This window comes from Humulus lupulus, chromosome 8 (assembly GCF_963169125.1).
Source record: "Humulus lupulus chromosome 8, drHumLupu1.1, whole genome shotgun sequence".
In the NCBI taxonomy this organism is placed as follows: Eukaryota; Viridiplantae; Streptophyta; class Magnoliopsida; order Rosales; family Cannabaceae; genus Humulus; species Humulus lupulus.
Window position 1 is genome coordinate 123,693,676 of NC_084800.1, and position 27,913 is coordinate 123,721,588.

Here is a 27,913-nt window from a genome sequence, read left to right on the forward strand (position 1 = left end):
TCAGTTTGCTGAGATATTGCTCATCTTCAAATCCCACAGCTTCATACCTTTGTGTGGGGTAGGGAATGGGAGCTTCATTCACCTGCTCCTCCGTCATTCTCCGCTGCACCGGCCTCTCCGCGGCCGGAGCAGATTCTCGTACCACTAGCTCTCGTACTGGTGCTTGGGTCTCCGCCCATCCAACCTCTTGTCGCCTGCCCCCTTCTCGGGCCATGGCATCTATTTCTTCATCAAAAGCGTAGAAACCTTGTTCATGTAGGTGTTAGAGCTCCTCGAACATCTGAGACATAAACCAAGCAGTTAGCATTTTGACCGAAAGAAAATGGGCTAAAATATAAGAACCCTAAGACAACTGCTCGGGGAGTGGAGGAGGAAATAAATTCTAAGGGCAATGAGTGTCCCCGAAACCTTAAATTGCTTCCAAAGAACACCACTGTAAACTCAAGAACTTCGCCAGAATCTGGAAATTTTTCAAATTCCGGTCGAATACCTTGAACGCCAAAGAGCCTAAATGGTCCATTTCGGCTAGTCTTGACACTAGCATGGACTTATAAGGACACTAAAAGAGGTAAAAAAATGACCTCTAAATCCTAAAATCCTAAGAGCCTAAATAGAAACCCACAAAACCTCAAAAGAACATCCAAACAGGAAAGAGAAAGTAAAAACTCACCCGAGATGAATCGTGGGTAGGTGTTGTATCGTGTATGAATGCAGAAATACTTTGTGCGGTTGACCCAAAAATAAATTGATTCTCTCCAACCTTACAAGGACACAAAATTTATGGGCTTGAGGGTTTATTCCTGATGAGAGATTTTTGGAGCTCTAGTTTGCGAGAATTTCAAATGCTGGTGTTAATGAAAAAAAAGGCAAATTTTGAGTTTTATACTCGAGAACTTGGAGTAAAAGTTATTCCTCCATGACTGTTGATCACCTACGGAGTAGGCACTTGAACACGAACCAATGGTTACATATACCAAGGCGCGGATTGTGATCATAACATGGGAAAGGGATGTCTCGGGTACAAAGTGAAAGGACGTCTAAGGTACGGATTGGACGTCTTAGGCACGAAAAATACTCCTCATTAAATGGAACCGATTGATGGGCCCACCAATAGGGAGTCACACGCGGTGTCACCTTTTTGTGGGTAGCAAGCCTCGAGAAGCCCAAACATCTCCCCTCGAATACGTCCCTTAAGATGAACCCTCTCGATCTAAGTCTCCACTATTCGAGGACGAGTGAAGATTTGGGCGGAAAATGTTGTCTGTGTTTTCACCAAGTGACACGTGGCAATCATGAGAGAATAATTAAACTTCACAAAAGACAACGAAGCCCTGGTGAGCTCGCCTAGAGCTCCTCGGAAGGCAAGCCTATCTGTCTTGATCGTGCACCGCCTCCAAAGAAGGATGTCCTCGGGGAGGTACACCTCGAGGACTATAGTTATGATGCCCTCCCTGTGCTTTTTGCTCAGTCCTTCAAGCCTGCGAGAACCGTTCTCCAGGCTTGGAGTATAGTGCCAGGTGTCAAGCGAGACACCCTGGACCACAAGCAGCTGTCTGACATGTTACTGTTACCCTAGTTGTGGTGTCAATTCTGTATGAGCGACAAGCAGGATGTCTCATGTCACTGCCTGACATGGGAAAACGTGCAGTTACCTCTGAAATTGTCAAGGATGTGTTACCCCAAAAAGTTGCGGGCTGTAACTTCGTAAGTGGGCCTGACGAGATACGCCCAGGCCCACCAGCTTCATAATCAATGGAATGTATATTTATTTGCATTAATGCCCATTAAGGGAGAAAGCTTTGTAAGTAAATCCCCATTAAGAGAATTAATTGTCATCAACCATCTATAAATAGGGATAGGACACACTTTGTATTGATTCCAGACTATTGTATTCAGAGCATTGCTAAAACATTATCTGACTTCCATTGAAACTTGAAACCCTCAAGCTTCATAAATCATAATACAAGTGACTCGTGGACTAGGGTTAATTAATAACTTGAACCACATAAAATCATTGCGTTCTTCTTTCATTTTCTTTAAATTTTTATTTAATTAGTTGATAGCGAAAAAGGCAGTCAACAAACATATGTAATATTAGTTTGATTTAATTAAAATTAGTATTTTTTAATTTTTAACTTTTTGAAATTGGATTTTAAATATGATTTAAATTTTTTTAAATAATAAATAAAAGAGTAAATGGCCACTAAAATACTCAATATTTTCAAAATGTTACACTTTTATACCAAATCTTTCTTTAGCACTAATTATATTCAATGCCTTCAAAATGTACACTTTTATACCCAAATTTTTTTTTGTCGTAAATATACCTAATATTTTTAAAATGTTTAACTTTTATACTTGTTTTTTAAAATTATTTTGAGAAATAATAAGAAAGTGAAGGAAAAATGTAGGATTTTAGTTATTTTTAAAATTTTAAATTATTTTCACTTTCAAAATAATATAAAAAATTAAGATTAGTAAAATTAATCAAAATAATTAAAACTTATATTTTTTTTACTTTTTTTTAAAAACTTATATTTTTAATTGATAAAAATATATATGTTATTAATTATTTTAAATCATTTTTATTAATTTTAATAAAATATTTATTAATGTTTAATTTAAAATAGTTATTTTGAGAAAGAATAAGAAAGAAAAAATCATTTAAAATTAAAAAAATAATTAAAATCTTATATTTTTCTAACAATTTCTTATTATTTATCAAAATAATAAAATATAGGTATAAAATCCAACGTTTTAAAAATATTGAGTATATTTACCGCAGAAAAAGTTTGGGTATAAAAGTACAATATTTTGAAGACATTGAGTATATTTACTGTAAAAAAAAAGATTGGGTATAAAAATGCAATATTTTGAAAACATTGAGTATTTTAGCCACCATTTACTCTAAATAAAAACTAATTGATGTGGACCAATCACAAGTAAGGATTTCAAAATTGGAATAAAAAATAGATTACTTGCTGCGTGACATGTGCTATCACTCGTTAAAACGTTAGAGTTAACCTTTGGTACCTACTAAACACCTAATAGCATGTTTGGTTTGCATGAATGGAAATTGGAATGGTATGAAGATTCCTATTCTTATGTTTGGTTTGGAGTTTGGAGTTTGGAGCATGGTAATGGAATTCCATAGGAATTATTATTCATATGTTTGGTGGAATTTTTATTCTACTCTAAAACCATTGGAAACCATTGGAAGTGAATCATTTCCAAAATAATATTAAAAAAAAATGAAATGACAATTTTGTTGCAAATTTTTTATTGAATATTTTAAAAAATAAAGTATGGATATTTTTGTAAATACACTATTTATTCCATTTTATTCATACCCCGCACCAAACAAAATAATTATAATTCCAATGTTCATTAAAAAACTAAGTCAAACATCATAATATCATTCACATTGCTATTTTTATTCCATTACATTTTTATTACTATTCTAATTCTATTCCAGAATATACCATTTAAAAAAAAGCACACAAGACCGTACCTACTAAACACCTAAGATTGATAACATTTGGTACTTTGTGTAAAAAAAACATTTGATATTTAACTGCAAAGATATTAAAAATTATAGTATTTTATACATAATTTTTTTTATTTTTAATCTATGATCGATATAAATTTAGTAGCAAGTAACAAGATAAGATTTTTGAAATAATAAATAGGGATGTAAATGGGGCGGGTTGGCCCCGCCCCACTAAAGATTTGCCTCGATCCGCTAAGCTTATGCCCTGACCCGACCCGCCCGGTTAAGACATTTGATGCGGGTCGGATCAGACCTGCCCCGGATGTGATGGAGCGAGTCAGACCCGACTCGGTAAGGTTTTTTTTTTCTTTTATAAAAGAAAGACTAATTTTTTAAAATATGTTACAATATAAAAATAAATGGCAAAAAAATCTCTCATACTAGACATAAATGAGCTGTCTAATTTTTTTTTATAAATGGTCTTGCATACTAAAATAAAATAAAATTTTAATATTTTTCAAAACAAAACATCAATTTTCTCCTCTATATCTCTCAAATATACTTTGTCTTATTTATATATATATTTGGATCGTGGATCACCCTAAATAATTGTAGTAGTTAGTTTTTAAAAAAAAATTATTTATTACAAAAAAAAAAAAAAAACCAGATCGGATCGTGATCCGACCCGCTTCAATTGCTAGCGGGTTGGGTCGGATTTCGACCCGCTCTGTTTTTGCCCCAATTATATTTGGATCATAAGCGCCTGTCGTGTTAGAGTTCCGACCTGCCTCGATCCACCGGGTTTATTTTACCATTTCTAAAACTTAAAAATTGCATCCAATAACGAGGGAGAGGTGGTAAAATTGTTTTTTTTTTTTAATTTAAAAAAAAATACAATTTAGTCATTTTTGAAAGATTTAAAAAAAAAAAAAAAAACATAAACAATCAATGGTTCGAGTTGGACCGGCCGGGGTGACTCGCTCAGTCATACTCTTCTTCAAGCTTCAACTTCAAACCCCGAGGTTCCAAGAAGGCCCTGGTTCGTTTCGATTGATCAGAATGCCTTTCATTTCGAGGATACAGCGCCAATCCGACTACAGTCTCTTCTCTCCATCCACACCTATTGTTATCGACAATGGCGCCTCCTATTTTCGAATCGGGTATTTCACTATTCTTCTTCTTCGTCTTCCCAAAAAAAAACCCTAATTTTGCTTCCCTTGCAAATCCTGTCTTTGACTAATTGTACTTTCTTCTTTCATTCCCAGATGGGCTGGAGAGACCGACCCCCGCGTTATTTTCCGCAACATTGTTCAGAGACCTCGCCACAAAACAACTGGTAAGCCCTTTTTCCCATATATGATACGCTTAAGAACCTTATCTCATGTTTGATTGGTTACATGAAGTGAAAGAAGTTTCTTTTCTAAAAAGTTCTTGTAATTTTAATAAAATTAAGAAAAAAAATACCCAATTCTTGGTGGAAAACTCACTTACTAAATTCAAAGTTGTGTGTTTGTTTTCTTCTCCTCTGTTAAGCCTTAGTTTTGTTACGAAGTGTTTATCATTGCCAATTCAAGTATGCTATGCTATTGGTGAGTTTCATAAAAGTTTTTCTGTCTGATCAGATGATAACTTGTTTCTTTTAAGATGATAACTGCAGTGATTATTTTTGTTATTCTTCTCTCTTACGGCTTTTCATTCATGTCTTAGGTGAAACTGTTACTATTGTTGGTGACCATGATTCAACACTGCTTAAGTATTTTGACTGTACTCGCTCGGGACCTCGTTCAGCTTTTGAGAGCAATGTTGTTTATCAGTTCGAGATAATGGAATACGTAAGCTTCATTCTTGTTATTCACTAAAGAATTTCGGATGGGAAAAATAATCTTTATTATTTTTTTTGGTGTATTTTTTCATCTATACAGTAGGTGTATTTATAGGGTTTTTACATCTCATACTCTTAATTACGTAATAAAATACAATAAACACAATTAAGTACAAATTCTATAAATAAGGAAACTAAGAAATAACAACTATAATCAAATCATAGGATTTGATTTCCTATTATCTGTCAACACTCCCCTTGAGTTGGACTATAGATATTGATGAGTACAAACTTGTTTATTAAGAAATCAAATACTCCTGATAACCCTTTTGTGAGAATATCTATCAGCCGGCTGATAATCTGCTTGGATATATAATTCCTTCATCAATATTCTCCTTAATAAAGTCACGATCCACTTCAACATGTTTAGTTCATATTCAACATGTTATGGGCAATACTAATGATAGCCTCGTTATGACAATAAAGTTGAATAAGGGATTCGTACTCAATCTTCAACTCCTTTAATAGGCGTTTGATCCATATTGCTTCACACTCCATAGGCCATATGTCTATATTCTACTTTTGTACTGCTTCTAACAACCACTGTTTGCTTCTTACTTTGTCATGTTACTACATTGCCCATACCACTATATAATACCCAGATGTAGACTTTCTATCATCAACTGACCTAACCCAGTCTGCATTTTTGAACACTTCAACTTTTCTTTCAGTTGTATTTTGGAAGAAAATATCTTTCCCTGGAGTTTGCTTAAGATACCTCATAATTCTATATATTGCACTGAGATGTCCTTGGCACGGATCGTGCATATATTGATGGCAAATTCCATCCCTAGAAAATGCCTGAGTGTACCGAGATTCTTGACTTCGAACTCTTTTGCCAACATTTCTTTGATCAAACTGATATCTTCAGTGTTGTTACCAGTGACAATTATGTCTCAACATACACAATTAGCACTGACATTTCCCTTCTCGGAGTGTTTAATAAACAGAGTATGATCAGTCTGACCTTGCGTGTATCTAAGTCCTTTGACTACTTTCAGAAAACGGTTGAACTATGCTCGAGGAGATTGTTTCAATCCATAGAGAGACTTGTTTAGCTTGCAGACTTTTGTTGTATTGAGAGATTTTTCAAAAGCTGGGGGCCGACTCATACATTTCTTCTTCTAAATCACCATTCAAGAATGCATTCTTCACATCAAGCTGATGCATTTCCCAATCCAGGTTAACCGCAAGCAAGAGTATTACTCTGAAGGGTGTTGAGTTTGGCAACTGGAGTGAAAGTTTGTGTAATCAATTCTGTAGGTTTGAGTAAAACCCTTGGCAACTAATTGAGCTTTGTACCTCTCAATAGATCCATTAACATTGTATCTGACGGTAAACACCCAGTTTCACCCTATCACCTTTCCTGGTGGCAATTTCACTAATTCCCAAGTTCCATTCTGTTCAAGTATTCTCATCTCTTCAAGAAATGCTGTTTTCCATTGAGGAGTACTGAGTGCTTCACCGATATTCCTGGGGATCGCAACATTTGATAGACTAGAGGTAAAAACTTTAAATGGTGATGACAATTTTGAATAAGAAATAAATTGTGAAATAGGGTGTTGAGTGCAAGATCTAGTTCCCTTTCTCAATGCAATAGGAAAATCTAGTTCTGAATGAATATTTAGATCAGATGGAGGTTTAGAGGGTAGAGTACCTAGATTTTTTGAAAGCAGTGAGTCTACCACCGGATTAGGCTCTTGACTGTGATGAGGATTTGTGACTTGTTTATTTCTTCAAGAATACACCCGTAGTTCAATATGTTGCTCTTGAGGAGGAGGTCCATCTTCGTGAGAGGGTTGATGTTCAGGCTCAGAAAACATCGGAGATTTTTCAAGCTCAGAAACTATCAGAGATATTTCAGGCTCAGAAGAAGAGAATGGAGTGTTTTTAGGCTCAGAAGAGAGAGGAGGGGATAGAGGTAATTCTAACCCCCACGACCATTTAGCTTCTTGCTCGTGAGTCGTGATGCTCCCCCTAAAGCGAGGTGGGAGTGAAGTAAGAAGTATTTTCGAAGAAGGTGACATCACGTGAGGTATATGACTTTCTGGTGAGAGGACAATAGTATCGATAACCTTTTTGTGTAGGAGAATAACCTAAAACACTGTCCTGATGGCTTTAGGATCAAGTTTACCCCTATTTAGGGAGTGAATGTGGACAAAAGAAGTACAATCAAAAACTTTGGCTGGAGAGTATTTGTGGACACATGATGATATAGAGTTTGAAAAACATAATATGGTGTTTTGAACTGAAGGAGTCGATTGGGAAGACGACTGGGAATACGATTAATGAGATAAGTAGTAGTGAGGACAACATCGCTCCAAAGATATTTTGGAACATGCATAGTAAATATGAGAGCATAAGCAACTTCCAATAGGTGACGATTTTTTCCGCCCAACCACCCTATTTTGTTGGGGTGTATCCACACGGGAGCTTTGATGAATAATCTTATGATAAAGGAGAGAGGGACTAAGAGTAGTATTGAAATATTCAGTACTATTGTCAGTACGAAGTCTCAAAATAGATGTTTGAAATTGCGTTCGGATCATATGATGGAAGTTTTGAAAAACTTGGCCAGTTTCAAACTTATGTTTAAGCAGATAAACCCATGTGATACATGTGTGATCATCAATGAATGTAATTAACCAACGCTCACCATGAGAAGTAGCGACTTTTGAGGGACCCCAAATGTCACTATGAATAAGAGAGAAATGACTGGAAGGTGTATACATTTTTTTAGGGAAGGAAACTCGTGTATGTTTGGCAAATTGACAAATATCAAATTGAAAATTAGCAACCAATAAACAAAGATGAAAACAATTGTTTTAAATATAAAATACTTGGATGCCCCAGTCGACAATGCCATAACATGTTGTTCGATAAGTTAAATTAGAATCAGATCTTGTAACATAGGAATTAGAAATAGAACTTGAATCCAAACAAAATAGAGAATGTTGCTCTTTTATTTGAAACTGCCCATCAAAGAAATAAAGTCCGTTACAAATCCTAGCACAGCCAATCGTCCTCCTCGATGATAGATCCTGAAATTGACAAGAATTTGACACAATTTAAGTAAGACAATGATTATCAGAAGTTAACTTATGGACATAAATTAAATTGCATTTCAAGGAGGGTATATAAAGAACTGATTTAAGATGTAAATCAACAGACAATATAATGGTGTCAATTCCTACAATAGGAGAGTAAGAGCCATCTGCAATTTTGACACTAGATTTAGTGGAACATGGATAATAAGAATCAAACAAGTGAGGAAAACTTGTCATGTGATTAATTGCGCCAGAATCTATTATCCATGGTGTTTGAAAAGCAGAAGAAATATTATCAAAGTGTGCAGTAGAGGTACTATGAGAGCCGGGAACAAATTTTGATTTTATGGAAGATGGAGTAAGGATAGTGGGCCCGGACTTGAGAGAAGCAATGGTGAACTGATGTTGGGCTTGAGTTTGGGCTTGCATTTGGGCAGGCCCACTATTTTGAGATGAGACTTCTTCATTTGACATCTTAGGGCTTCAGTATTGCAAAGAGGAGGTCGAAGGACAGTTAAGGAAACCGACTATCACTTGTGCGACTGGAGGCGATCGACGACTGGAGGAGACCTGTGACAAAGATGCTTAGAGGACGGTGCGACTGGGATTATCGAGGAGGCCGACTTCAATTCGTGCGACAGTAATTGGAGGATGCCAAACACCTGCGATGGGAAGCGATCTGGAATGGCGACCTGCAACTGCAACTAAAGGAGGCTTGCGCCGGGAAAAGATCGATGATTGAGATTTGCCGAGGAGGCTGCTTGGAACGGATTGTGGGACTAAAAAAAACTGTCGAGGATATCACCTGGAATGCCGGAAAAGATGGAGGTTTTCCGGTGAACTGCCGGATAAAAAAATAGATCGGAGACTCAGGGCTCTGATACCATAAAGAATTTCGGTATGGAAAAAATAATCTTAATTACAAAATAATAGGATTTACACAACTCATACCCTTAATTACAAAATAAAATACAATAAACACAATTAAGTTTGAATCCTATAAATAAGGAATCTAAGAAATAACAGCTATAATCAAATTATAGGATTTGATGTCCTATTATCTGTCAACATTCACTTTTGACTTCACAAGCATGTGATTGAAGTTCCTATAGGACCGTGCATAATGTTCTTATATAAACTAGGCAATATCACATTCATTTAGATATTTGCAACTACAAGGATTGAGCAAACTTATTTTCAATTCTTTTTTATTTTGATCATTCATTTATGCGTGTGTATGCTCATCTTTTTGTTTGACTAATTTATTGAATTGTGTTCTAATTAATATATTCTTGCATCTGTAGGTTCTTGACTTTGCGTTCGATCGATTGGGTGCAAATGAATCACAGGTGTGATTATTTAAATATATATTTATTGAAGAAGTGACTTTCTTTTGTATGCTTTGTGTTTTTCAGCTTAACATCCCCCATTTTCATGTTCAATGTGTATCTTAAAATAGTTTCATCCATGTATACTTCTGGCTCCTTCTGCATCAGTTTATTATGTTTGTATTCTTTTCATTTGGTTTTGATAATCTATGTTCGGTAGGCAGGTTTGCTTTTTAGGGGCATTTCTGTTGCAGCAGCTGGTTGTATATTTTTATTTTGTCGGTGATAGTTCTTATCAAGAATTTTTTTTTTGTGTTAGGCCCGGCCCATTCAGACCTTGTTATATTTGGCTATCCTTTTGGAATGGTTCATTATTGGTATAAGTAATCTTGGTTTTAGAGAGCTGAGTTGGTTCCTAGTAATAGTATGAGTGATTAATTTCTTATTGTTCTTCTTTTTAGTGATAGATTTTTCGCAAGACGTTTTTATTTTTTGTATAAAAGTTTAAAAGTAGTGCTTGACTCTTGGTTTTATTCTTGTTTGGTGGCAGAGCAGATTGATCATCCAATCTTGATTACTGAATGTGTTTGCAATCCAGTTTATTCTCGGGGTAAAATGGCTGAACTGCTATTTGAGACTTATGGTGTTCCATCAATAGGTAACAACATCGACCTTCTTAATATTCAGAGAGTGGGCTAAATTGTTGTGGTTGCACCTGCAATACACACACTAATTAAGGCTCTCTTGTTATGTTCCCTTAAAAGATGTTTTCTCAGTTGACTTAAGTCTTATGTATTGATCGGTTCCTTCTACATGAAATGCTCAATTGACATCATTTATCTTCTTACCATCTTCACAGCATATGGTGTCGATGCTGCATTCAGCTATAAGTATAATCAACAACATGGGGTTTGTGCTAAAGATGGTCTTGCTATCTGCCCTGGATTCACAACTACACATGTCATCCCAGTATGATTCTCTAGCCTTTGTATTCAATTAGTTCTGACAATAATTTCTGAAATTTATTATGTTTAGTGTTTACATGAATTTTTTGGGCTTGTTAAATTTTTTATGGAACAGATTACAATATTATTATACTAGTGTTACATCTTTCTGTATGAAATGAAATATGTTTTTCTCTTGCAAATATCCTCTACTAATGTACTACTATGATAGACAATGATATTAGATTGAGTGGTTGATGTGCTTTTGTTTGGTATTGAATGTTGTCTCTGCTTCAGTCTCTCTTTGTTAGGATTGGGTTGGATGGCTGGGTGTATTGTTAAAGGACAGATGGCAATATTGTTTGTTAGTGTTAGGATATGGGTTATAGGAGAGTGAGCCATTAGCAGTGCTAGCTGGCTGTACTGTAGAGGGCAGGTGGCAGGAATATTGAGATAATTCTAGAAATTTGTTAGGAATGTTCTAGTATGTTAAGCCTTAATAAATAGAGAAGGAATTGATAGTAGTGGGTGTGGAATGATTTTTTAACTGTGGTAATTTTTTTGAATTCATTGGAGGCTCAAGGGATCCTCAAATTTTCCCTTCTATCTTTGGTTTTCTTGTATTTTCTGAGATTGAATTGTAATGGAGAAGGCTCAACAGCCATATTCATAAATTAGCTCCTATCAATCAGAGCCAGGTTGATCCACTGTGGGACTAGTTGATGTCGAAGTTGACAGAGATACTTCTCTGGCTACAGAATTTCAGCAAGCGGTAGACTCAATTCCATCCGACGTTGACAACATCGATCTAATGAACATGCAGCTCAACATCATGAATTGGGTGCTAGCCCAGTTCCTTCAAAGCAGGTAATAAGCCTCCAATCCAGGCCGTGTACACTAGGAGGCCCCGAAATAATTAGGTTTTTATGGTGTTAATTGTACCCTGTTTTATTTAGTTTTATTCTGTTTGATTAGTTAATCTAGTTGGCTGTTTTAGGGCTGAGTTGTAATTGTTGTATTTGGTCTTTCTTTTTCCTAGCTGGCATTAGATTGTTATATTGTAAAAGGACCAAAGCCTATAAATAAGGCAGGGGTCTCATTTAGAAGGCAGCTTGTGATAGAGAGATCTAGACTTTGGAGAGAGCAGCCCTCTCAAATGGTTGTAATTGGAGATACTAGCATCTCGAAAGCTAGATTGTAATTTTTTCTCACCATTAATAAAGAGGTTTTCTTTGAGGGATTTCATTCTTGGTGTTACTGTGTTGATAGAAAAATTCTATTCTCTAAAATTGTTCTATCAATTTGGTGCGGTGAGCTGCGGACATGGGACCTAAGAAGACCATGGAGAAGAGTGACTCTACTGCTGTGTTCGAAGAAGAATTGGAGACTTTGAAGACTGAGTTCTCTGCATTCAAGAATTCAATGGAGGAGATGGCAACTAAGCTTCAACAATCAAAACATGAGTTCCAAGAAAATCTGCAGCAACAATTCAAAGTTCTTTCTGACATCCAAGAAAGATCAAGAACTCATCAAGAACCAAGGGAGGGGAGCAATGATGCTACTGGCAGCCAGGAAAAAGGGAAGACCAAGGAGTCGGCAGTACCAATTGAACCACGGCAGAGTGGATTGCAACCGGGTTTCAGGAGTAGGTCTACAGCCACATCTCCCATGGCAGGATTCAGAGGCACTCGACATTCAGAAGGGGGTCCTTAGACCGAGGACAACAAGAGACTCGACTCCGCCATGAAAATCGACTCAGAAAGTTGAAGATGCCAACCTTTGATGGAGAAAATCCGGATGGCTGGATAATGTAGGCAGAAAGGTTCTTCATTTGCCATGGTTACGAAGAAGAGGAGAAGATAGAGGCAGCTTTCATCTCATTCTCTGGTGACGCACTACTGTGGTACCAATATGAGAGCAACAAACGTGACATACATAGCTGGGAAGAATTGAAAAGGATGCTACTTCGGCATTTCAGAGATACCCAGGAAGGATCCCTATACGATCAGTTTCTGACAGTCAAACAAGAGGGTTCTGTTTTGGAGTACAAAAAGAAATTTATCAGGTTGCTTGACCCAGCCGTGCAACTGAGCACTTTCATGAATGGGTTACTCCCTTCTTTACGGGCAGAATTGCGTATCATGAGACCAAGGAATGTAGATGAAGCCATGGAGGTAGTTCAGGATATAGAGGACAAGAATAAGGTTCAAAGGCAGCGATATTCAGTGACAAATAGGGCATCAACCTCGGAAGCATACCCAAAGGCAGAAAAACCAGCAGCTCGTCCTCATTTAGCGAATTCCACCACTGAAGTTAGGCGACTTATTGAATCTGAAATTCAGTACAAACATAAAAAAGGATTGTGTTTTCGCTGCGATGAAAAATGGTCACCAGGCCATCGCTACAAAAGGAGGGAATTGCAAGTTATAATGGTGCCCGAGGTGATTGACGACACCGTTTCAGACCCAGAATCTGATGACAACAGCGAGAACAAGGCCGAAATGGACTCTACCGATGTCCACGACAATGTGGAAGTGTCCTTCCAATCCGTGGCTGGATTGACTACTAATTCGACTATGAAACTCAAGGGGGAACTCGGCTCTACCCCTGTGGTAATCCTCATTGACTCGAGGGCTACTCAACTTTATTTCCAAAGCCTTGGTCGCCAAAATGAACCTACCCGTTACCAAGACAAAGGAGTACGGGGTCACAATGGGAAATGGAGACTCAATGAAATGCGGCGGGGTTTGCAAAAATCTGAATATACATTTCCAAGGAGTGGACATTCGAGATGATTTCTTACCTTTACAACTGGGAAGTGCAGATATTATACTCGGATTACAGTGGCTAGCCACTCTTGGGCTGACTAAAACAAATTGGAAACTACAGACTATGGAGTTTCAGCTGGGCAAACGGACTGTCACAATCCACAGAGACCCGTCCTTGGACCGCTCAATGGTGTCCCTAAAGAATATGGTGAAGACCCTACAAGTCGAGAAGCAAGGGGTTTTACTAAAGTTGAATTTTGTTGGCAAGGATGAGGGCCTTTCAGCCATAGAGGTACCTGAAATTTTTGCACCTATTATTGATAAGTATGCAGCTATTTTTAATATGCCTGCAGGCCTGCCCCCGCCAAGGACACACGAGCATGCCATCAACCTCCAGACGGGATCTGCCCCCATTAGTGTTCGTCCCTACAGATACGCACACGTACAAAAAGCTGAAATAGAGAAATTAATCTCTGAAATGTTGGCAGCCGGAATAATACAGCCGAGTATCAGCCCCTTCTCAAGTCCAGTCCTCTTGGTAAAAAAGAAAGATGGTTCGTGGAGATTTTGCGTGGACTACCGCGCATTAAATAGAGCCACCATACCAGATAAGTATCCAATACCTGTGATTGATGAATTACTAGATGAACTTAATGGTGCTGTAATATTTTCGAAATTGAATTTAAAATCAAGTTACCATCAAATCCGAGTGAGGCAGGAGGATGTGCACAAAACAGCATTCCGAACACATGACGGCCACTACGAATTCCTAGTCATGCCATTCGGGTTAACTAACGCTCCAGCCACTTTCTAGCCCCTAATGAATGACGTATTCCGATCCTATTTGCGCCAATTCGTGCTGGTATTCTTTGATGATATTCTAGTGTATAGCAAGACGTTAGAACTCCATCAGCAACACTTATCTCAAGTTTTTGACCTCCTACAAAACCACCAGCTCTATGCCAACAGAAAAAAATGCTCTTTCGGACAGCCACAAGTGGAATATCTCGATCATATCATTTCTCAACAAGGAGTAGCAGCTGACCCAGAGAAAATAAAAGCCATGACCGAATGGCCACTGCCCAAGACAATCAAGGCTCTCCGAGGCTTCTTAGGCCTTACCGGATACTACCGAAAATTTGTAGCTAACTATGCTCGCATAGCACAACCACTAACAGACCAACTGAAGAAGGATCAATTTTTTTGGGGGACAGCCGCTGATTACGCTTTTCAGCAACTCAAGGAGGCGATGACTAAAGTTCCAGTTCTAGCTCTACCGGATTTTTCCCAACCTTTTGTCATTGAAACGGATGCCTCAGGACACGGTTTGGGGGCTGTTTTGCTACAAAATCAGAAACCAATTGCTTATTACAGCCAGGTTTTAGGGATACAAGCTCGAAGAAAATCCATTTACGAAAATGAATTAATGGCCATCGTATATGCTGTAACTAAGTGGAGACCCTACTTGCTAGGAAGAAGGTTTATAGTAAGAACTAACCAACAAAGCCTCCGGTTCTTACTAGAACAACAGGTAATTGGTTCGGAGTACCAAAAGTGGGTGTCGAAGCTCATGGGAATGGACTTTCAGATTGAGTATAAACCAGGAGCTCACAACAAAGTGGCCGATGCCTTGTCAAGACAAGTAGATGTGGCCTCCATTGACACAATGGTCACCACGGAATGGGGAATTATGGCCAGAAATAGAAAAAGATTCAGTACTTAAACAGTTATGGGAAGACATCAAAACGGGCAGCAAGACCCACCATGGTTTTCACATTCACCATAGCTTACTTCACTACAAAAATCGCTTGGTTATTCCAAAAAAGTCCACTCTCATACCTAAGATCCTAGCTGAGTTCCACAATACCCCTTTTAGTGGACATTCGGGGGAACTCAAGACTTATAAAAGAGTGGCTGCCGAACTCTTTTGGGAAGGACTCCGTGACGATGTACACAAGTTTGTCCAAGGCTGTACATGTCAACAAAACAAGTTACTCACCACATCTCCAGCCGGCCTATTATAGCCCTTAGCACTTCCAGCTCAAGTTTGGGATGAGGTCACTATGGATTTTATTGAAGGACTTCCCAAATCTGAAGGGTGGGATACTGTCCTCGTTGTGGTGGATAGGTTGTCTAAATATGCACATTTTATAAGGCTCAAACATCCATTTTCAGCCCCTACAGTAGCTGATTCTTTCATGAAGGAAATAGTGCGGTTACATGGCATTCCTCAATCAATAGTTTCAGATCGGGATAGGATCTTCCTAAGCTTATTTTGGAGTCACCTATTCAAGCTACAAGGCACTACATTGAAGAAGAGCACTGCCTACCATCCACAAACCGACGGTCAATCCGAAGTGCTCAATCGATGTCTAGAAACATACCTATGTTGCTTCTTGTTTCAGCAACCAAAACAGTGGTCAAAGTGGTTGGCGTGGGCTGAATATTCCTACAATACTTCCTATCACTCGGCACTCAATAGCACCCTCTTCAAGGCTCTATATGGGAGGGACCCTCCTGTTCTATTACCCTACAAAAAAGGGACTGCATTGGTATCCTCAGTGGACGAATTGTTGGAATCTCGAGATGTCATCCTAGATGATCTCCGAATGCATCTCCTTCGTGCTCAACACCGCATGAAAATCCAAGCAGATACCAAACGAAAGCTGCTGGAATTTTCAGTTGGGGACATGGTCTATCTCAAAATCAGACCATATCGCCAACGTTCTCTTGTCAAACGCTCCAACGAGAAGCTATCAGCTCGCTATTATGGGCCTTTTCCTATTGTCCAGCGCATCGACACAGTAACTTACAAGCTTCAGCTCCCAGCTCATGCCCGAATCCACCCTGTATTCCACGTGTCCCAACTCCGTCGAGCCATTGGTGACGAACCAGCCATTCCCACCATTCCGCCACAACTCACCGCTGACCTCGAGCTTCAAACAGAGCCTGAAGCAGTCCTTAATACCCGTTTTGTTGCTGCCAACGCCATCCAACCCTCTGAAGTAATCATCAAATGGAAGACTCTACCTGATTATGAAGCAACTTGGGAGCCATACCACACCATTCTCGAGCAATTTCCTTCTTTTCACCTTGAGGACAAGGTGAAGGTTTTTGGGGGGTATTGATAAGCCTCCAATCCAGGCCGTGTACAGTAGGAGGCCCTGAAATAATTAGGTTTTTATGGTGTTAATTGTACCCTGTTTTATTTAGTTTTATTAGTTAATCTAGTTGGCTGTTTTAGGGCTGAGTTGTAATTATTGTATTTGGTCTTTCTTTTTCCTAGCTGGCATTAGATTGTTATATTGTAAAAGGACCAAAGTCTATAAATAAGGCCGGGGTCTCATTTAGAAGGCAGCTTGTGATAGAGAGATCTAGACTTAGGAGAGAGTAGCCCTCTCAAATGGTTGTAATTGGAGATACTAGCATCTCGAAAGCTAGATTGTAATTTTTTCTCACCATTAATAAAGAGGTTTTCTTTGAGGGATTTCATTCTTGGTGTTACTGTGTTGATAGAAAAATTCTATTCTTAGTTGGAGCTGTTAGTTCGAGACGCAACGTTCCATAGACTTGATCCACGGTGTGGGCACTCGCAGCTCGTTGCCAGAGGAGTAGCGTTGCTGGCTGATGTCCAAGAGCATGATGGGGGTGCCACTGTTTCCGTCCAAGTGGAGTTGGCATGCTCGAAGGGTTGGGAACATCAGATGCTCTGCTCCTGCTCAAGATACAGCCCAACTGCGTTTTCCCTTTGTTGTTACGAAGCCCAACATCATGGGCCCAAGTAGGCATCAAGCCCAATATTTAGGACAATACTTTAAAGCACATGCGTCATCTGTTTTGAGTCCAGGGTGAGGAAATTCTATCCACAAACCTAATCTTGCTTTTTACGACTTCTTGTGCCTCTTCTTTTCCACTCACTCGCTCCAAGTGCAACAATGGCAGCACGAGGTGATTCACACGTGGGATCTGACCTTTGTTTCAGTGGTCACGGTTGTGGATGCAAGGCAAGGAGGCAGGGGAGTCAGGATCATGCATTTGGGTATTATGCTATAGCAAATGGCACACTTACAGAGCTGGATTTTTGACAGAGGGAGAAGAACCACATTTTGGGAGTTTCGTACATGGATGTTGACAGATAATAGGAATGTAAATTAAATTAGAGGATTTGTAAATTAATTTTATTTATTATGTGATTGAGGGTATTGTTAACATAATCCCTATATATGTGTACAAATTGTAATGTAAAAGAAGTACAGAAATAAAAAACAATTGTTTCTCGCCAGTTTCGATATGGTATCAGAGCTTTAGGTTTCCTTCTGTTCTTCGGTCATCTCTGTTCGACCACTATATATATAATTATAAATTTATTTCTTCTTTCATCGTTTCCGATGAATCCAGAAGACATCCTTGGCTTTAGACGACTCTAGTTCGATGCAGTTCTCTCAACAACTCAGAAACTAGAAACTTCCCGGCCTTCAAGCGACCCGCATCCCTCTCGGCTTTAGGAGACTTCAGTCCGGTGACTTTAGTTTGGCGTAGATGTTTTGAGCCAATCCTCAAGAAAAGGCAATCGCAAGCCTCGGTCTCCCCTCCCAGCCTCGGTCTCTTTAGTCGCAACTCCTCAGTCGCAACTCCCAGTCGCACGAGTTAAAATGTCGACAATGATGATGTGTCCTCTCAAACTATTGGGCCTCTCTCAGCCCAAACACAGCCCACTGAAATTGTTTCGAATTCCAGTTCTGCCCAAATTCAGCTCAATAGTTATATGGGCTCTCTTTATAGCCCTGACAGTGGCTTCCTTCATATCACAACCCATAAGCTTGATGGAAAAAATTATATACAGTGGACCCAATCAAACTTGTCATTTGTGGTTGTGGGAAACTTGGGTACATCACCGGTGATCTCCCTACACCTCCTTCCACTGATCCTACATACAAGGTATGGCAAGCTGAAAATTCTATTGTTATTGCATGGCTAATTAATTCGATGGACTCAAAAATCAGCCACACATTTATTCTTTAAGACTACTAAGGAGGTGTGGGACACTGCTCAAAAAATGTATTGTGTTCTCTCGCTAACGCTTCTCAGATTTTTCGAAATTCGTACCAAGCTCAAATAAATCAAACTAGTACCCAATATTTTTCAGACTTAAAAGACTTGTGGCAAGAACTAGATCTATATCTAGATACCACACCGCTTTGTGCTAACTGCACTACGATCCAGCGACAATAGTTAGAGAAAGAACGTGTTTTTAAGTTTCTTACTGGGTTAAACAACAATCTTGATGAAGTCAGAGGACGTCTGGTTGGTTGTTCCCCATTTCCTGATGCTGAAGAAGCATTCTCTGAGGCTAGACATGAAGCACGTCGTCGTGTCATACTCACTACTCCTGAATTGCAACCTATTGAGAGTTCGGCCCTTGTTTCCAAATCAGGCCCACAACCGCATGGCAGATCCAATCCTGACCCTCGACCTAATCATAAGGGGTGACAGACCTTGGTGTGATCATTGCCAGCGTCATGGTCATACTCGATCCACTTGTTGGGTAATCCATGGCAAACCACCCAACTGGACTCCGCGTCGCCAGAATGAGAGAAAGGAACAAATTGCACATTGATCAGAATAGTGATGCTGCCGCTTTATTCAGTAAGGAACAACTTGCACATTTATACACTCTTCTGAGGCAATCATCCATGAAACCCAATTCTGATCTTGTGACTCAGTGCTTCTGTTGCACACTTTGGTAATTATCTTTTGCTTCCCAAACACCATGGATAATCGATTCAGGCGCCATTGATCACATGATGGGTACTTCATTTGTTTGACTCAAATTGTCCTTGCTTCACTAAATCTAGTGTCACAATTGCAAACAACACATTCTCCTATTGTCGGAATTGACACCATTAAATAATCTGTTGATCTACTACTTAAATCAGTACTTTATGTTCCCTCTTTGCAATGCAATTTAATCTCTGTCCACAAATTAACTACTAATAATCATTGCTTTGCTAAATTCATGTCCAATTTTTGTTAATTTCAAGATCTATCATCGGGGAGGATGATTGGCAGTGCTAGGATTTGTTACATTATTTATTTTAAAGATCGCATCCAATAAAAGAGCCCTCTTCTCTGCTACGTTTGGTTTCAAGTTCTATTTCTAATACTTGTTAACCATATGTTTCAAATCTAGATTCTAAAACAATTATGTTAGCATTGTCAACTTGGGCATCCATGTTTTTTATATTTAAAACATTATTTCCATCTTTTTGTGTCAATAAAAAGGTTCGCTGATTTCCATCGTGATATTTGTCAATTTGCCAAGCACGCACATGTTTCTTTTCCTCAAAAAATGTATACACCGCCCAGCCCATTCTCTCTTATTCATAGTGACATATGGGGATCCTCCAAGGTCGATACTTCTTATGGTAAGCAATAGTTTATCTCATTCATCGATGATCACACGAATCACCTGGCTCCATCTTCTCAGAAATAAGTCTGAAACATGTCAAGTTTTTCAGAACTTTCATCATATGATCCAAACACAGTACCAAACATGTATTAGAATACTTCGTACCGACAATGGTACTGAATATTTCAATACCACCCTTGGTCCCTATCTTCTCCAGAATGGGATTATTCATCAAAGCTTATGTGTGGACACTCCACAACAGAATGGGATTGTTGAACGCAAAAATCGCCATCTCCTAGAAGTGGCACGTGCTCTCGTGTTTACTATGCATGTTCCAAAATATCTTTAGGGCGATGCTGTCCTCACCGCTACTTATCTCATTAATCACCTTCCCAGTCGACCCCTTCAGTTCGACACCATATTCTGTTTTTCAATCTCTATATCCTCACATTTCTACAAATAGCCAGTCAAAGTCTTTGGTTGCACTGCTTTTGTCCATGTTCACTCCCACTGTAGGAGTAAACTTGATCCTAGAGCCATTAAGACAATTTTCTTGGGTTACTCTCCTACCCATAAAGGCTACCGATGTTAATGTCCCCTCACCAAAAAATCATTTATCTCATGTGATGTCGCTTTTTTCGAAGATACTCCTTACTTCACTCCCACATCGCTTCAGGGGGAGTATAACCATCACCAACAAGAAGCTCAGTGGTTGTGGGGGTTAGAATTACCCTTAACCCCTCAATTCTATTCTCTCCAGAACCAGAAATCACGTCTTTCCCTTCTTCTGAACTAGAAAACCCTCCAATCTCTCTTGAGACGACCTCTCATGAAATAGAAATCACTGAACCAGAAGGACATCATCAAGATCAAAACGTACAGAAAGAGATAAGGGTGTTTTACAGGAGAGAGAAATAAACAAGTTACGAATCCTCATCACAGTCCAGAGCCCAATTCTGTGATAGAACCACTTCCTTCAAAAGATCCAGGTACTCTTTCATCAAACTCTCAGTCAGATCTAGATATTCCAATTGCATTTAGGAAAGGAACTAGATCATGCACCCAACACCCCATTTCAAAGTTCATTTCCATTTAAAGTTTTTACTTCTAGTCTATCAGATGTTGTGATTCCCAGGAATATCGAAGAAGCACTTGATTCTCCTCAATGGAAAACATAGTTCTCGAAGAGATAAGAGCACTTAAATAGAATGGAACTTGGAAACTAGTGGAGTTACCACATGACAAGAAGGTAATAGGGTGCAAATGGGTGTTCACAGTGAAATACAATGCCAATGGATCTATTGAAAGGTACAAAGCTCGGTCAGTTGCCAAGGGTTTTACTCAAACCTACGGAATTGACTACATGGAAATGTTCGCTCCGGTTGCCAAACTCAACACTATCAAAGTACTACTCTCACTAGCAGTTAACTTGGATTGGGAGTTGCATCAACTTGATGTTAAGAATGCATTCTTGAATGGGGAACTAGAAGAAGTGTATATGAGTCAGCCTCTAGGTTTCGAAGAATCTCTTAATACAACCAAAGTTTGCAAGCTAAATAAATCTCTCTATGGCTTTAAACAATCTCCCCGAGCATGGTTCAATCATTTTTTGAAAGTTTTCAAAGGACTTGGATACATACAAGGTCAGGCTGATCACACTTTCTTTATTAAACACTCAGGAATTGGAAAAATGGCAGTACTGATTGTATATGTTGATGACATAATTGTCCCTGACAACCACACGGAATAAATGAATTCGATCAAAGAAATGTTGGCAAAGGAATTCGAAGTCGAGGATCTCAGTGCACTCAAGTATTTTCTGGGAATGGAATTTGCTAGAAGCAAAAAGGGCATTTCTGTGTCCCAAAGGAAATACACTGTTGATTTTTTAAAGGAGACAAGAATGCTCAGAAGCAAGCCCAACAAGACTCCAATTGAGCTCGGAGACAAGAAGATAATGTTTGAAGGAAGTCCAGTGAACAAAGAGAGGTACCAACAACTAGTAGGAAAGCTCATCTACCTCTCACATACTAGACCTGACATTACCTTTGTAGTAAGCCTGGTCAGTCAATATATGCATGATTCGTGTCAGGGACACCTCAATGCAGTATACAGAATTCTGAGATATCTCAAGCAAACATTGGGAAAAACCTTTTCTTCAAAAAAACAACTGAAAGAAAGGTTGAAGTATTCACAGATCCAGATTGGGCTGGGTCAGTTGATGATAGAAAGTCTACATCTGGATATTGTACAATTATATGAGGCAATGTGGTAACATGGCGGAGTAAAAAGCAAACAGTGGTTGCAAGAAGCAGTGCGGAAGCAGAGTATAAAATCATGGCCCATGGAGTGTGTGAAGCAATATCTATAGTCCAGCTTAAATATGTACATACGGATGAATAGTTGGCTAATATTCTCACAAAGGGGATGTCTAAACGAGTGTTTGATTTCCTAGTAAACAAACTTAGATTCATCAATATCTATAGTCGAGCTTAAGTGGGTGTTGAAAGATAATAGGAAATCAAATCAGATGATTTGAATATGGCTGTGAATCGTTAGTTTCCTCATTTAGAAGATTTCTAAATTAATTTTATTTATTACTTGATTGAGGGTATTGTCTGTATAAACCCTATATATGCGTACAAATTGTATTGTTAAAGTTATACAGAAATAAAAAACAATCGTTCATAATGGACAGGCTTTCAGAAATCAATTTGGGCAATCAGTTATGTTGTTTGGAAAGGACCAGCCATCATGATAATGTCACTTTTTCAATTTAGCTCAGCAAATGGGCAGTGATGGACAGGGCTGTCTTTTAAAGGGAATTGCTATGCAAATGGTACAAGACCAAGCACTTATTTCCCTTTCTGGTACTAATTGTCTCCTTACTTCCATGGCTGAATCTAAAGGACTTGATGATAAATATGAGTCATTTTGGCTACGAGGTTTATTCTTTGAAGTCATTCATTCTTGCCGATATGAGCCGCTTCCTCTTGGTCCTCAACTGGTGGTTCAACAAGTCTTCCATACTTTGGAGTTGGCTTTGGTTGGTGTCGTTGCTGGTACACTACATGGAGTGGTATCTGATACATGGATTTTTGGGCAACAACATTCCTGGCACTAATTGTTTTACTCGCAGGCTTACAATTTTGGGTCATGCTCATTATTTTATTGGGCATAGGTTGTCAGTGTGATTATTTGGTGAGGCCCGCAGCAACTACAATGAGTCATGGGACTAAGCCGCACAAGCATAGCACTCCTTTCTTCTCCATATGTCTTTGGATGGTGATGACTCTGCAGTAACTACAATTCCTTCAATCAAAGAACCTGCTGTTTATTACTTTTCCTCACCTTGAGGACAAGGTGACTTTGGAGGGGGAGTAATGTTAGGATGTAGATTTAGATTATATGAGAGTTAGCCATTAGCAGTGCCAGCTGGATGTATTGTAGAGGACAGGTGGCAGGACTATTGAGATAATTGTAGAATTTGTTAGGAATGTTCTAGTTTGTTAAGCCTTAATCAATAGAGAAGGAATTGATAATAGTGGGTGTGGAATTATTTTGTAACTGTGGGAATTCTTTTGAATTCATTGGAGGTTTAAGGGATCCTCGAATTTCCCCTTCTATCTTTAGTTTTCTTGTATTTTCTGAGGTTGAATTTTAATGGAGAAGGCTAAATAGCCATATTCAGAAATTAGTTCCTGTTAGCCTAGAGAATGATAATGGAGATGATTCTAGAGTCTGTTAGGAATATACCAGTATGTAGGCATTGGGGAGGAGGGGAGAGTAGACATGGGGAAAAATATTGTTAGTGTAGTTGGAGCTTAGCTCTTGGGTGGTCCAAGACCCTCGAAGAACTTGAATTATCTTTTCATTCTGTATTTTGTTTCACAGTCAGTAATTAAAATCTTTATTTTGGCCATTGCTACTCTGTTCTGGTGTTTCACGGGTTTAGGGTCCTATCACTCTTTCAGGGAACTTGTACTAATGTCCAGTATATATTAATGAGTTATTATGTCGGTCATAAATTATACTGTTTGATGGAGATTGTGAGAATGTGTTTCTGTGACTTCAGTTTATCGATGGTGAGCCGGTTTATAAAGGATGCTGTAGGACTAATATTGGTGGATTCCACATCACTGACTATATGAAGCAACTCCTTTCCCTTAAATACCCCCATCACATGTAAGTATAATTGGGTACACATTTTGGAACTTTAAGTATATTGTCAATTTTTTTTATTTATTCTTTAATTTATTTATCTGTATAAATTTGAAAGGGCTCGGTTTACTTGGGAGAAAGTTGAGGACCTGAAGATGGAACACTGTTATATTGCGCAAGACTATGGTTCTGAAGCTCAATTATTTCAGGTAATATAATTGCTTTTACAAAATCATTATATCACTATTTTAAGTCTAATGGTACCTTCTACGTGCTTTTATAGATAGGGGCCAAGGAAGCTGAAGAGAAAACAAGGTGCTGGCAGCTTCCCTGGACTCCTCCTCCAACTGAGGAGCCTCCTTCAGAAGAGGAGCTTGCTAGAAAGGCAGCTATAAAGGAAAAACAAAGTCAGCGGTTGCGAGAAATGGCTGAGGCAAAAAGGTCTTCCAGGATAAATGAGCTAGAGAATGAACTACATGGCCTAGAATTTCTCCTGAGACAGCTTGAACAAGTGCAGGAAGTCGACATACCATCCTTCTTGTCAGAAACTGGTTATGTTTCAAAGCAGGAAATAGATTCTGCTTTGATGAAGGTAACACAATCTTTAAGAAAGACAAAAGGTGAACCAAAGGGTGAACAAGCTGAAATTGAAGAGAAGAATGATCCTGTTACAAGTGAAAAGTTCCCTCTTATTGATATCCCTGACAACGTGCTGACTGCAGAGCAGGTATGCTTTTATGTACCATGTGCTTATTCCTCCGGCCAATTTGCAGTGTTTGTTGATTTCTCATAAAATAATTCATACAAAATCCATATCTCTATACATCCAGAGATCTTAACTCTCTCATTTATGTTTTCTTGGCAGGTTAAGGATAAGAGAAAGCAATTGTTTCTTAAGACCACATCTGAAGGTCGGCAACGAGCTAAACAGAAGCGTCATGAAGAAGAACTGGAACGTGAAAGGAGAAATCAAGAAGATGAAGTAAAACGCTTGTATGTGCTTAGACCCTGTTTTATATGCTTCAGTTTAAGAACAGCTTTTTTTCTTACTATTAAAACTGTAATTAATAACCGAGTACTCTTTTTCTCACTCTCTCCTTTACATGTGGAATAATAAAGAAACAAACAATCTATATCTAAAAATTATTTAAGATTTAACGCGTTAAACAATTAAAAGAGGAAGAAGGATAAAAAAAAGAGTATTGCTATCATAACATTCTATACTCGGCATTTGTTTATTTAATTATTTTATATTTTTTCTTAATAATGTAGAGAAAACCCAGAGCTTTATGTGGAGCAGTTGCAAGTCAAATACAAAGAACTATGTGAAAAAGTTGAGCAGAGAAAGCGACTTAAGACAAATGGGGGACATACGAATGGAAACAATATATCTGGAGGTGTTGGTCGCGGTGAGAGGTTGAATGCTACTCAGAGAGAGCGGATGCGTCTTTTAACAACAGCAGCCTTTGATCGTGGTAAGGGTGAAGATACTTTTGGTGCCAAAGATGAAGACTGGCAACTGTACAAACTGATGAGCAAAGATAATGATGATGAGGATGAAGGGCCAAACGAGGATGAATCGGAGCTAGCTCGCTTATCTTCTAGGCTTCAGGTATGTTTATCTAGTTTATTGGACTCATGATACTTCTATGTTCCAGTTTCATCAATAAGTGATAACATATTACTGTGTCAGGAAGTAGATCCAACTTTTGTCCCGAGGTTAGATGTTGGAACTTCACAATCTACTGAAGTGCCACGGTTGCGTCCTCTCACTAAGGAAGATTTTCAGATTGTTTTCGGAGTTGAAAGGTTCCGATGTCCTGAGATCTTATTTCGTCCCAATTGGATTGGGATTGATCAGGCAGGTCTAGATGAGATGGCTGGAGTCTCGATAAGGAGGTTGCCATCACAGGACCAGGAGTTAGAGGCGAGACTGACCAGTTCGATATTTGTAACTGGGGGAAGTTGTCTTTTTCCTGGTATAAATGAGCGCTTGGAAGCTGGAATACGGATGATCAGGCCTTGTGGTTCGCAGATAAAGGTTGTGAAAGCGTTGGATCCAATTCTTGATGCATGGAGGGGAGCTTCCGCTTATGCTGCTTCGTCCCAGTTCTTCACCCAAACTTTTAGTAAGATGGACTATTATGAGAAGGGTGAAGATTGGCTTCGCAGATATGAATTGCGCTATACATTATGACCTATTTTGTTAATTGACAAGCTTTTTGTACATCAATCTTTCGCACCAGATAACAAGAAAATCAATTTTTAAACAAACCTCACTTAGGCTGTAGCTTAATGTATTAGGTACATCTTTACTGAAGTTTTCTAGGATTTTTATATGGCATTGCAGCTGCTTACCATCATTTTTTTTTTACTTTAATGGGTTTGTTCGTTATCCTACCTATTCTGTATTCCTTTATAAATGGTGCTCTAATTAGTGTTGTACACTAGTGTTGGTAGCATTTAAAAAAAAAAAAAATTATTTGTCTTTGATACATGAACTTAACTAATGATTTTATATATATAAAAAAAAAACAATGATTTTATAATCTTATTAAAATATAGACGTTGTTTGGTAACACTTAAAAAAATAATTTTTTATTTAATTAATTAAAAATTTGACAATTAAACATAAATTAGTATTTAGTAACTCTATTTTTATTTATTATTTTTAAAATTTTTAATTAAAATTCAATAAATTTTGAAAATAGAATTTTTTCACTTTTAAATTTTTTTTAAGCTGTTTTCAACTTTTTGTTTCTTTTTTTTCTTCTCAATTTTAAATAAACATTTCATTTTATATTGTTAAACAAAAATTAAAAATAAAAATTATCAAACACATTATTTTTTGTTTTTAAAAACAAAAAATAAAAATAGTTACCAAATATATTTTTATTATTTAAAAATAAAAATGATAATTCTATTTTTGTGTTAAAAAAATTCAAAAATAAAGATTTTACCAAACACAACCATAAGATATGTTTTCACATATTTACATGTGTAAGAAATTAAAATCTTATAACTGGCTATATTTACACTAATATGCAAGCTAGAATCTTTATTCGATGTAGAAATTCATCTTATTATGGTTTCCTCCGCATTCTTGAATATATAACCTTTAAAAAATGTCTCCACTTTTATAAAAGAAAATTTTATTTTAGAAAATTACAGTCACAAGTTTTTTTAATTTTGATTTAAAAAATAATGTATAAAACTTTATTATAAAAAATAATGTTTTTATACCATTTTTAGAAACTTTGAAAACTCTCTTTCTCTCTTCAAACTATTAGAGTAAGTTGTCATATATTGACCACCATATTGCTACACGCGCCAGATGGGAGGGAAGAAAATTTGCCGATGATCTCATGGTCCAAAGCTTGCTGCCATATTACGTCGAAGAAGACCACACACGTCGGTCAAAGTCGCTGGAGGTGCAACTTTGACTGCATTTTTCGGCCAACTCTGACCACCCCGAGTCTCAGTGGTGGTACTGTTGGAACGAGCTCTTCAAGAGGAATACAACCCAGGCATTCACTCAGGCTATATCGTTGGTATTTTTTCGATGAGTTTGTGGGTATTCCGCGACTTTAGAACCTTTTCCCAGCCACATCACTGGTTGTTTGAGCTCAAGAGTGGTACTATTGCGACCTACTCTTGAAGGTGATCAGCTTGATATGTGGGAAGCATATATTTTTTCGCCGTTATCGGAGAAGATGAATGGAATTAAAAGTAACATTTTAATTTCTTTAATATTTTTTTTGGTAAATCAGCAAGCTTTGAATTACTACAAAAAACAATTACAAAGAATAGGCGAAAGCCCAACAATTAATTACAAGCCATTAAAAGAGCCTCCACCCAAGCTTGGTCTACCCTATTGAGTTTGT

General features: G+C 38.1%; 1 protein-coding gene across 2 annotated transcripts; it reads left to right on the forward strand.

The window, feature by feature from the left end:
* Positions 1–4,439: 4,439 nt before the first annotated feature.
* LOC133798399 (actin-related protein 5) lies at positions 4,440–26,392 on the forward strand. Of its 2 annotated transcripts, XM_062236667.1 has the most exons (12): positions 4,440–4,650; positions 4,756–4,826; positions 5,198–5,322; positions 9,724–9,768; positions 10,303–10,405; positions 10,607–10,716; positions 23,944–24,053; positions 24,148–24,238; positions 24,313–24,756; positions 24,895–25,022; positions 25,302–25,641; positions 25,723–26,392. In XM_062236667.1, the coding sequence occupies exons 1-12, from the start codon at positions 4,550–4,552 to the stop codon at positions 26,224–26,226; spliced, it is 2,172 nt and encodes a 723-aa protein (XP_062092651.1). In that variant the 5' UTR covers positions 4,440–4,549; the 3' UTR covers positions 26,227–26,392. The 2 variants fall into 2 exon arrangements, with proteins under 2 accessions (XP_062092651.1, XP_062092652.1); XM_062236668.1 differs by lacking the exons at positions 4,440–4,650; positions 4,756–4,826 and having other exon boundaries at positions 5,260–5,322; positions 10,298–10,405.
* Positions 26,393–27,913: the final 1,521 nt, after the last annotated feature.

Bases quoted from the DNA above. Each gene is read 5' to 3' on its own strand.
- LOC133798399 (XM_062236667.1), top strand. From the start codon at position 4,550: ATGCCTTTCATTTCGAGGATACAGCGCCAATCCGACTACAGTCTCTTC. The intron at 4,651-4,755 runs GTATTTCACTAT...TTTCATTCCCAG, and splicing joins GCCTCCTATTTTCGAATCGG to ATGGGCTGGAGAGACCGACC. The intron at 4,827-5,197 runs GTAAGCCCTTTT...TTCATGTCTTAG, and splicing joins ACCTCGCCACAAAACAACTG to GTGAAACTGTTACTATTGTT.